Source organism: Mandrillus leucophaeus, unplaced genomic scaffold (genome assembly GCF_000951045.1).
Source record: "Mandrillus leucophaeus isolate KB7577 unplaced genomic scaffold, Mleu.le_1.0 Scaffold224, whole genome shotgun sequence".
Taxonomy (NCBI): Eukaryota; Metazoa; Chordata; class Mammalia; order Primates; family Cercopithecidae; genus Mandrillus; species Mandrillus leucophaeus.
Genome location: NW_012102299.1, coordinates 3,957,822 through 3,969,975, shown reverse-complemented (window position 1 = coordinate 3,969,975; position 12,154 = coordinate 3,957,822). Strand labels below are relative to the sequence as shown.

Sequence of the window (12,154 nt, the reverse complement as noted above, 5' to 3'; positions counted from 1 at the left end):
ATTTTACATATAAAGTAGTATTAGAGATACAACATTCAGAATCACGATGAAGTTGCAAGCAGTAGAATTTTATTTGGCACATAACATGCTTCAAAAAACAGCACGGGGCAGAGTTTCATAGTGCATGTATTCCTGAATATTATTTTATTTTCAAAAGTAAAGTGCTTTTATGTTTTTTTTCTTCCCACAGCAATTTAACCCCCTTCCTTTGCATTCCTCTTCCCACCCTGCTCTGTTATTTTATTCTTTCTTGGGGAACGAATTAAGTTTTTGTTTTCCAAGATAACTCATGAACTACTAAACTATCCGCAGATACACAAGGTAATTTGAATCCGTAACCAAGTCAGAGGAAACAGTTGTGTTAGCTGTGTTCCATATGCGTGAGCTCTGTCAAGCACACCTGAAACTATTTTCTGTCGGCATGTTTACGATTCTAAGAAATCTACTGTGACTTACGGTTTGTGGATAAAGTGCGAGAAGGTTCAGGGCACTGGTGCCTTTTAGCTCTAAGTGGATGCTTAGAGTCATCTGCACATCATTTCCAAGTAAAAATGGTTCACAGTTGTCAAGTGGCACGAAATTAATGCTCGATTTGCTTACATCCGTTACACAGCTTAAGCATTTACAATATATCATTGGAGCAAGAAATAAGACTTGGGGCCTTTATATATTTTATTTATTGGCATCTTTTCATTTATTGGTTTTCTTTGCTAATTATTTTACATTTATAAACTTCATATATAAGGATAATATTTTTCTTCATGGAACTCAGTATTCATGATAAAGAAGCAATGTGTATTTCTAATAGACTCAAGGTGTCAACAGTTATCATCTATTGTCATATGGTTTTTTTCTGTGTGTGTGTGAGTAAATGTCAGCACAGAGACATGAAATGATGTTTTTCCATAACCATAACTCAATGGTGGAAGCAGACATAGATATTTAAATATATTTAGTTCTGTTTTTATCTCTTCTGGACATGACTTATTTCTCTACCCCCACCCTACCTGAGGAAGTGGATTCATTTCCTGACCCAGAAAGGCTTCAATTGTCAGTGCTTAAGGGAAAATATTCTAAAATGCATCGTTTGTTGTAAATGAAACTCTGATCATGCATGTAACCACTTACTTTACTATCAAACACAACAGCCAACTTCTCCCTTTGATCAAGGAGGACTGAAGTGTGCCTGCATGAATTGTTTCACACGGTGTCTTCTCTGACATCTAGGTGAGCACAAAATGCCGAGGCCTCTGGTGGGAATGCGTCACCAATGCTTTTGATGGAATTCGCACCTGCGATGAGTACGATTCCATCCTTGCGGAACATCCCTGTACGTATGCCTTAGATCTCGCTGCTTGCCAGGAATGGAAAGGGACAGAAAACTGAGTTCGGGTTTCCATTTGTGCTTTGTTTTCTATTGTACATTGTTAAGGCTTGGTCCAGTTTGAAATGGTTAGAAATTGAGCTCGTCTTGGAAATGTGAATTTAAATATATACTTTAGCACATTTTCTCTTTTCTCATATATTTGTAAATTCCTCGAGGGAAAAATATTATCTTATTCATCTCTCTGTCCCCTAAAGGGCCAGGCATAGTGCCTCATACACAGTAGGCTTACAGTAAATGGCTTTTTAATCAAGATGAATTCTTTAGGGTGCTGTAATTTCATGATTAGACTGGATAGATTAAGTGGAAAGCATTTCAGAGACGTTTTAAGCTATGACTTAGTTCAAATAGAAAGTTTACAGTTACTTCAATTGAAGGTTTGCTAAGAAAGAGAAGTGAAGATACAGTGGCAGAGGCAGAAAGAGGTAAATAGCCAGGGACAAAGACGTAGACTGTGGGGATCAGTGGAAGAAAAAACCAGTACATGTGACACACTGTTACAGGCAATATTAAAGTTGGCTCCCTTATCTTCCCTACTTTTAGCTTTAAGTTATAGTTAAGGCCAGGTGCAGTGGCTCACGCCTGTAATCCTAGCACTTTGGGAGGCCAAGGCAAGGGATCACTTGAGGTTAGGAGTTCTAAAGCAGCCTGGCCAACGTGGTGAAACCCCATCCCTACTAAAAATACCAAAAAAAAAAAAGAAAAAGAAAGAAAACTTAACTGGGCATGGTGGTAGGAGCCTGTAGTTCCAGCTACTCAGAAGGCTGAGGTGGGAGAATCACTTGGACTCGGAAGGCAGTGGTTGCAGTGAGCCACGATCGCACCACTGCACTCCAGCCTGGGAGACACAGCAAGACTCCATCTCAAAAATAAAATAATAAATAAATAAATAAACAAACAAATAGTTACATGTTAGCAGAGCCCATGTTGCTATGAATAAAGAAATCTCTTAAATTTAAAAATCTTACCGTTGATTCTCTCAGTCCTCTCCATGGTGTGTGTTTATTTATAAGAACATTGAACCCGGCTAAGAAATACCTGTTCTGTTACAAAAGCAAAGTGGTTTTAGTCTCTTTCAAAGCAAATGATGGGTGATGGCACCATAAAGCAACTTCTTTCTCAAGATAAATAAAAAGTTAAACCCTTGGAATGTGACTTTGCCCCTGAACTGCTATTTCAGTCCAGAGGAAAGCACTTAAAGAGCAGTGCTCTAAAATTCTTCATCTGCTATTTAAAAGTTGGGTGCCTGGAACATTTTTTAAAACATAGTTCATAAGGCCTTTGTTTTATTTTTGTTAAAAAAGATTCTCTTAATTCCTTTTCTTTTCCCCTCTCTATGTGAACCTAGTTCTACCTACGAAGAAACACTATTTGCTGAATAGGAATGAACATTTAGCCTATTCTAAAAATTCATTAAAGTGGATTTTAATTCATATGCCGAGAAGAAAATGAAAGATTAAGTATTTCAAACTTTTAAATACTGTTGTATGCATTTGTACAAGAAGAAAATATAATCACTCATAAGCTCACTACATAGAGAAAACCACCATTTATATTTTAATATGTTCCTTTTTCATCTTTGACCTATGCCGTCACATTTTTCCCTTTTTTAACCTATTACTTTCAAATAAGACACTAAAGGCCCATTACCTTTCTTTAAAAAATTCCATCTTCTTTAAAGACAGCAGAGAGGAAAATGGACTCTAGGAAAATGACATATCTATGCCCTCTTGGTTAGGATGTTACATATGAGGAAGTAGGATTTTATTTTTACTTTTTGCTATCTTTCATACAACTACAATTAGATAACTCTTTCCACTGTCCTGTATACTTAGGGTGTTTAATCCAGACAAGTATGTTTGTCATGGCTCAAGTTGATATGGATAATTTGAGTCCCCACAAATCAGCATATTAACAGCATTCTGATAGTCAAATCTCGCATGATTCCAGAAACAGAAATTTCTTACTGGCCAGCATGATCTATCTGCTTTCAGGAATTCCCTCCTGGATCCAGGCTGGCCATGGGGCCCCTGGTCCACCCCATAGGCTCTTCAGAGACCCTACATGTAGGATAGGAGTTGGAGCGTTCCGAAGGGAAGAAGATCTAGGCCCATGAGAGTTTGGATGAGTTCAGACCACCCTATCCTGATGGTATAGCTGGCCCCAGGTAGTCCCAGGTTTCAAAAGAGTACTTGGAAAATTTCATGGGAGGCTATCCAAAGGACAAGAACCTTTTGGTTTAGAGCCCTGAGTAGGAAGCCTGCTTGTATATGCTATTTAGTGATCAAGAAGATATGTTGAAATAGTGGTATTATCTAATAGGTTACATATTTTTCTCTTTCCAAATTTTGAGATGAGTCTTAGATTTGGAACATTTAAATTTTCTGAAATAATGCTAAATTTTGAGATCTTATGAATTCTATTTTAGAGACAAATATTCATATATATTAAGATAATTATAAATAGTATGTTTACTTATTAATGAGGTTGGGGCTGATTTTATGCATTGATTTTCTCTCTCAGATGAGTCACACTTTTTTTATTTTAAGTTCAGGAATATTGTCTGCATATTTGCAAACAACATGTTTCCAAATAAACCCTAAGGTTACCTACCATTGGGTAAAAATTATTTAAAATACAAGGAAACCCCAGATCAATATGAAAATAAAACATAATTGCTGTACCATAAAAGGAATACATTTTATTACTCTTATCCATCAGCCAGCTAGAATAGTAGTAGTTCTGATTTCAGTTAATTAACCTTCTATTTGAGATATGATTTCCCTAAGTTGAGCTCAGCATAACTATAACTCAGAGTTCTGGAGGCTGTCACAGTTGAAGATGCTTCTGCTGCAGAAGATGATTGCTACTATTCCACTTTCATCTTCCTGATCTTTTCTTTCCTGGACTGTCTACCATATATTCTTATTCTTATTGTCTGTAGCTTTAAAATATGGTCATTTGACAATGCAAGGTTGAAGGCTTAATATGTAATATTGGCCAAGAAGAGTCATGATTTAAATAGCTGAAAGAGAAAATGATCTAATTTCCAGAAATTATCTTCTACCTAATAGCACAAACTAACTCTCCTTCTTCTAAAGATCTCCTGATGGTTTCTTCTATCCTCAGTTGACACAAAGAAGTCTTGAAATATTTTATTCTGCTTCCCTGTGTCAAATTTTAACCAATTATTATTTTTAAATAAAATTTTAAACAATTATAGTGGTTATTTATTTATTCAATATTTATTAAGAAATTTTTGTAGAACAGATATGCTACCTTCAATTCAGCAATTGGCTACAATATTTGTGAATGAGACATTTTCCAGGGCAGGAGGCAAAAAGGAAAACATTTCTTTAGTCTCCACTGTCTACCAGGATGCTATCTGCTAGTATACCAACAAAACTGAGTAGTAAACTGTGCTAAAACAATTAATGATGTCAATAATCTCATTTTTTTAGTTTTAAACATTAGGAGTACTCATGTTTAAGTTCATACAAAGTCTGACTTTTGCCAGTGGGGTGTGTTACTGTTACCGACTTGTCTGGTTTTCTTGCTATATCTCTGTGAGTTAATATGGTTCCTTCCTCTGACTGTGCTTTAACCATATGCCCTGGTCTTCCAGTGAAGCTGGTGGTAACTCGAGCGCTGATGATTACTGCAGATATTCTAGCTGGGTTTGGATTTCTCACCCTGCTCCTTGGTCTTGACTGCGTGAAATTCCTCCCTGACGAGCCGTACATTAAAGTCCGCATCTGCTTTGTTGCTGGAACCACATTACTAATAGCAGGTACTGGTCTGGCTGGACTAGCAACTGGGGTAGGGAGATTCTGCTAAGGACTTGAGGTGAAGGAGAGTGTTGTGGTGAAGCTGCTCATTTTCGGATTATATGTGGCTTCCTTTTCTAGATTGAAAAACTAAAGATCACATCTACCAGTCCTGCTTACTTTAGCTTTGAAGTCAGATAATTAGTCTTTTGTTAATATCTCAGAACAAAATATGAAGCTCTCAGGCCGGGTGTGGTGGCTCATGCCTGTAATCCCACCACTTTGGGAGGCCAAGGCAGATAGATTACTTGAGGCCAGGAGTTCGAAATCAGCTGGTCAACATGGTCAAACCCCATCTCCACTAAAAATACAAATCTAGGCATGGTGGTGCATGCCTGTAGTCCCACCTACTTGGGGGACTGAGGCAGGAGAATCGCTTGAACCCAGGATGTGGAGGTTGCAGTGAGCAGAGATCGCGCCACTGCACTCCAGCCTGGGTAACAGAGCAAGACTCCATCTCAGGGGTAAAAAGAAAGAAAGAAAGAAAGAAGGAAAGAAAAAGCTCTAAAACTATGTTTTAGCCATTTAAAAAGTTACATAACTTCAAGTTTTAAAATAATTATCTTATGATTATTACTAAAGTTAAAATCCTAAAGTAAACCCCAAACTTCTACCTCCTTGCCTGTACCCACCTCCACCAACTCCACCAACTCTTTTTAACAATAAACTAACAATTGTGCCAAGTCCTATGTTGTCCCATGTGCTAACCCATTTGTTCATAAATGTAACAATAAACAGATCATATTGTTATCCCCACTTACAACACAGATAAAGAAACTGAAGTTCTGAAGACTACTCAAGCATATTTATTAGTCAAGCTTGACTAATAAACAACACATCAAAAAGCACTTTAAATAGTATTTATTAGTGAAACAGCAAAATCATACTTTATTTAGGTCTGTCTTCAACTTCAAAGCTTAGTCCTCTTCTTTTTTTTTTAGACAGAGTTTCACTCTTGTTGCCCAGGCTGGAGTGCAGTGGCACAATCATGGCTCACTGCAACCTCCACCTCCCAGGTTCAAGCGATTCTCCTGCCTCAGCCTCCCTAGTAGCTGGGATTATAGGCATGTGCCACCATGCCTGGCCAATTTTGTATTTTTAGTAGAGATGGGGTTTCTCCATGTTGGTCAGCCTGGTCTCAAACTCCCGACTTCAGGTGATCCGCCCGCCTGGGCCTCCCAAAGTGCTGGGATTACAGGCGTGAGCCGCCGCGCCCGGCCAGTCCTCTTCTTTTACAACAGAATGTCGTCGTCTTGTCTGTTAGCAGGAAAAGTCTTGTCTGCTAACAAAGCGAATGTAAGTGGGAGCCTGACCGGGCAGTGTGGGGTAGTAAATCGATATGGAGTTTGGAACTGAAAACACTTGGAGAGATGTACGTGTGGTATCTTCACCCGTGTCTCTGTTTCCTAATCTGCAAAGGAGCATGAAGCTAAGGTAGTAACATGTACCCTGAATTGCTATGTGAAGATGCAATGTGGGCACAGCAAACTCTGAGCTGACTGCCTAACCCTTTATATGCTTAAAACTTGGGCCTCCCTGATTTTTGACACAGAAATGTTAAGTCAATGTCCTAATAATCCTCAGATTGTATTATAAAGTTACAGAAATTGAGAATTCTTCCCTTCTGGAAGTCATTTATTTCAATATCCCACTTACTGACAGCATTGAACTTTTCAATACACAATGTATTTCATTTAAGATTTAAATAGTATTTAATTATGTACAGCTATGCAATTTTGTTCCAGAATATTTTTGAGGCATCACCAGTAAATAACCCATCTTATGGAAAACAACAAAACAAATAACATTTAAAAAATAAGTCATTGAAGAAAATCCTGATAGGAATGACTGAAGAAATAACTAAATTGAAAGACAAAGCATGTCCTAAGCTTTGGAAACATTATTTAGAATTAGTGTGCTATAAAATTTATTTTTTAAAGTCTATAATCTCTTTTGAAGTTTTAGAAAAGGAATTTCTACCTGAAAACTGCAGACGATGGTAGTATAGAAACGCTATTGCAATATATACTGCATTTTCTAAAGGTTATGTGTTTATTACCTGTCTTTTTTTTTTTTTTTTTTTTTTTTTGAGACGGAGTGTCACTCTGTCACCCAGGCTGCAGTGCAGTGGCGCGATCTCGGCTCACTGCAAGCTCTGCCTCCCGAGTTCACGCCATTCTCCTGCCTCAGCCTCCCGAGTAGCTGGGACTACAGGTGCCCGCCGCTATGCCTGGCTACTTTTTGTATTTATAGTAGACACGGGGTTTCACCATGTTGGCCAGGATGGTCTCGATCTCTTGTCCTCATGATCCGCCCGCCTCGGCCTCCCAAAGTGCTAGGATTACAGGCGTGAGCCACCGCGCCCAGCCTATCTGATCCTTCTTAAAGTTCTTACATTAAACAATTAAGAGAAGAATACAGTTAAATAGTGATTTAAATAGATATCACAGACTCTCTGGGGAAAAAAATGTAAAAATTTTTGGAGACTACATATTTTATTTTTTTAGATTTGGGAAAAACAAATATTTATTTCGTTAGACAGTAAAACAACTCTGGAAAGTAATCTGGAGAGATTCTTTGTGAAGACATGCATCTAATTTAGCACAGAGTAGCAGAACTTTGAAATGAAGGAAAAGCAGGGTCCAGTTATTTGGGTATTGGTGGGCAAGATCTTGATCTTAACAGTAATGTTGATAGAGCTTCAGGATATCAGTAAGCACACATTTAGAAGTAAATAACTGAAAATCCAACTCAAGCAGACTTAGACAACCTACAGATTACTGATGTCTTCTAATTGCCTTCTGCTAGACGTTGAGCGTGTGGAGACTACATCTTTCAAAAACACTCTTTTAACACAGTGTTTTGTCCTGCAACTCACCACATTTCTTTATTGCATCCAGGCTTCGACATGCAACTTATACCTTTAAAATACCAGGACTCCAGTGGCGTCATTTCAAACCAGTTAATTGTTAGAGAGGCTAATCTGTGGAGATGTATTCAAAGGGAATAACTTTTCTTGCTCCATTCTAATATGGTGTGGGGGTATTAGATAAAGGTTTATTTGAAAATAAAAACAATTTTTACTTCAATTGTTTGTTTTTGACTTAAAGACACTGAAATCAGTGACTTTACAAACAGTTTTCACATGGGTGCTGATTACGCAGCTGGCATAGCTTCAAAAGGGGGTAGAGGGAGCATTAAATACTCATAATGGTATTTACTGACAATTAAAAAATCAGTATGGAATGAACATATGCTCTATGTTGTTTGTGTTAGACTATATTCTTTTTCTGTTTTGTTTGGTTTTGTTTCTAGTATTTTCATTTATACAATACTAACATGGCATCGGAAAGACAGGAAAATCAAAGAAAACCATAACGATGAATTTCCATTTATACAAACCAACGAGTACTGCATTATTTCATTTTTGTATTTTCTTTATGTATAAAGTGAGGTAAAATTTTAAAAAGATACAAGATGGAAAGCAAAAGGAAGAGACAGAAGAAGTGTCCAAACTTTGGTTCGCCCATGAATCCGTGTTTCTGTTTTTACCTCTCTGAATGACGCCAGCCATTTTGGGTAGTAAACAGGTATTTTGGGATTTAAATTCAGAAAATGTCCCCTATTATCTGTAGCATCCTCCCTTTCTTTCAGGCACCCCAGGAATCATTGGCTCTGTGTGGTATGCTGTTGATGTCTATGTGGAACGTTCTACTCTGATTTTGCACAATGTATTTCTTGGTATCCAATATAAATTTGGTTGGTCCTGTTGGCTAGGAATGGCTGGGTCTCTGGGGTGCTTTTTGGCTGGAGCCATTCTCACCTGCTGCTTATACCTTTTTAAAGGTAAGAATAAAATAAAATAGCAAACTTCCTTGCCTCCACTATCATTTTTCCCAATCCACTGGAAACACATTTCACAAGAAAAAAAAATGCTCTTTATTTGAATTCCTACCTATTACTTTAAAAATTCCAATTGTTCAAGGACAACTGAATTGTAATACTCAAACTTTATTACCCAGTTAGTGCTATATTAATTGAAAAATATGTATTTTACCCAGTTAGTGCTATATTAATTGAAAAATATATTACTCAGTTAGTGTTATATTAAATGAAATATAAAATCCACAACTACAAGCATGTCCAATATTCAAATGTCTAATACTTATCTTAATGTATTATGATTATACATATATACATATATACACATATATGCATGTATATGCATATACATATACATATATGTATATAGGTATACACATTACAATTATACATATACACTATATATATACATATACACTATATGTATAATTGTAATACATCAAAATAACTTATACATTTGAATATTAGATATGGTCGTAATTGTGGATTTTATTTTTCAATTAATATAACACTGGGTAATAATGTTTGAGTATTACAATTCAGTTGCCCTTGAACAATTGGAATTTTTAATGGTAATTGGAATTTTTAATGGTAACAGGTAGGAATACATATAAGTATGTATATGTATATTAGAATTATACATATATGTGTATATACATATATACAATTATACCTTTATAATTGTATGCATATATAGGTATATATACATCTAATTGTAATACATTAAAATAACTTATGCATTTGAATATTGGACATGGTTGTAGTTGTGAATTTTATATATAAACATGTATATATATGTATATATATTTTGCTGTATTACAGTTATACATACATATATATCTTCACCCACTCAACCTAATGTATGTTTAGTGTTAAACGGAGAAGTGGACTAAGATCCAGCCAAATATTTCTTTTTAAAGAATTTAACATGTTATGTTGGGTTTCTAAAAATATCACCTAAAAAACTGAGGGAATACCTCTCCTGATGAAGAAAAAAATAAAAGGAAATCTACTTGGCTGAATTTTAAACCTAAAAGTAACTTTCAGAATGAAAATCTTAAATTGTCTCCTAGGATTCTTCTTAGAGTTCCAAAATGATACCTTCTTTGACTATCTATATTCTTGCTCCTTTTGAGGAAAAACATGTACAATGGTGTTTTATAATTTTCCCAAGTTCACTGAGTCCTACTTATTTTTATATCTCTTTCAAACAGGTGTTGGACCTGGGAGAAACTATTCTTATTCCTTGAGGAAAGCCTATTCAGTTGCAGGTGTTTCCATGACCAAGTCATACTCAGCCGCTCGAACTGAGACTGCCAAAATGTATGCTGTAGACACAAGGGTGTAAAATTCACATCTCAGTCTGTGCTTACATATGATTTAATTAATCAATATGGCTACATTGATAAAATAGTAAGTCAATCCAGAAACAGTTACTTAGAATTCGTATTGAACTAAATTAATTGCTACCTTAATCAAAATGTTTGACTCTCCTATACTTTTCCTTTCTATTACTGTCATATTTTTTCCTCATTCTCTCTGCTAACCTTCCTTATGCACACACTTTCCCTATATTTTAAGATAAGTCTTCTAGAATGTAGAACATTCTAGAATGTTTGTGATTTCTATATATCTATTAGAGATTATGACATGGTACTATTAATGAAATAATGCTTAAATAGAAAGCAATCTTCAAAGAGGCCAGGAACCCTAATCTTTGAAAAGATGGACAAATTTAGTTTTCTCCCTAGCTTTTGGTTCACTTTTTGTACTTTTAACAAGTGGGTGAATTATTTGATAACTTTGAGGAAGATTATTCTTTTATATTCATATTAGTATATCAATGCCTACCATTACTCTGATTGTATTAAAACAGAAAAAGAAAATAACAACTTGGTATAGCAGCCACTGGTGAGAGTTAAAGACAAGATCTGCCCCCCGCCTCCAAATGTCAAAGGCAAATGCTGAATTGATACTGGAGCTCGTGGTGACTTTCCACCTCACTAACAGCATAAAGGATCTGTGTATTATTTCACCACTGTTCTAGCTTTGCTGATATATTACCAAATTATTAGACTGCAGAAGTAATAGCTCAACCAGAGAATTTACTCATTTAATGATTAAACATCCAAATACTATTGTAATGTACTATGTTAGAATTCACCAATTCAAGTGCCCACACACCACTGAATCATCAGCACCAAGGAACGTATTAGACATATGGCAAAATTCAACAAATATATGTTGATTTAAATAAATAAAGGTTCACGACTCTACTAAAAAAAAATCAATGTTCTGGTGGGGCACTGTAGCTCACGCCTGTAATCTCCGCACTTCGGGAGGCCGAGGAGGGTGGATCACGATGTCAAGAGATCGAGACCATCCTGGCTAACACGGTGAAACCCCGTCTCTACTAAAAAAAATACAAAAAAATTAGCCAGGCGTAGTGGCGGCGCCTGTGGTCCCAGCTACTCAGGAGGCTGAGGCAGGAGAATGGCGTGAACCCGGGAGGCGGAGCTTGCAGTGAGCCGAGATCGAGCCACTGCACTCCAGCCTGGGCGACAGAGCGAGACGCCGTCTAAAAAAATAAAAATAAATTAAAAAATAATAAATAAATGTTCCTCATAAAATGTGGGTTTTGGGGAAAATATAGAATTACATATACATTTAAAGAAGTCGCTAATGAAATTTCATTCATATTCGTAATGCAATCATGTTGAATTTTTTTTAATTGTAGCATTTTATAAAATGTGTGTAAAATTTAATCTCCAGTTTTCTAATTACTTGTCATTCACATTAATAGCATTAGTACCCTTAAGGTGCCCTTGCAATGCCTGAAAAGAAGATCAACTCACCCACCCAGAAATTAGTTCTTTGAAAAAAAGAAATTAAGTTGTGAATTTATAAAGACCTTGAAATAAGTGTTTCAAATTTAAAGAACAAAGAATGATGTGAAAATGAGATTATGATTCCTACTACATGGATTAGCATTCCGAGACTGTTGTTTATTGCTTCCCACAGTATCTTTATCCGTATTCTCCGAAGCAGTTCCAATCTAGTT

General features: G+C 36.3%; 1 protein-coding gene across 1 annotated transcript in view; it reads left to right on the top strand.

The window, feature by feature from the left end:
- The window catches only part of CLDN16 (claudin 16), a 32,599-nt gene extending 20,930 nt beyond the window's left edge, over positions 1–11,669 (top strand). Inside the window, exons 3-5 of the mRNA XM_011981354.1 lie at positions 5,010–5,174; positions 8,866–9,057; positions 10,308–11,669. Of these exons, the coding sequence (XP_011836744.1) occupies positions 5,010–5,174; positions 8,866–9,057; positions 10,308–10,441 (491 nt within the window). The 3' untranslated portion in view covers positions 10,442–11,669. The remainder of the gene's footprint in view (positions 1–5,009; positions 5,175–8,865; positions 9,058–10,307) is intronic.
- The last annotated feature ends 485 nt before the right edge of the window (positions 11,670–12,154 follow it).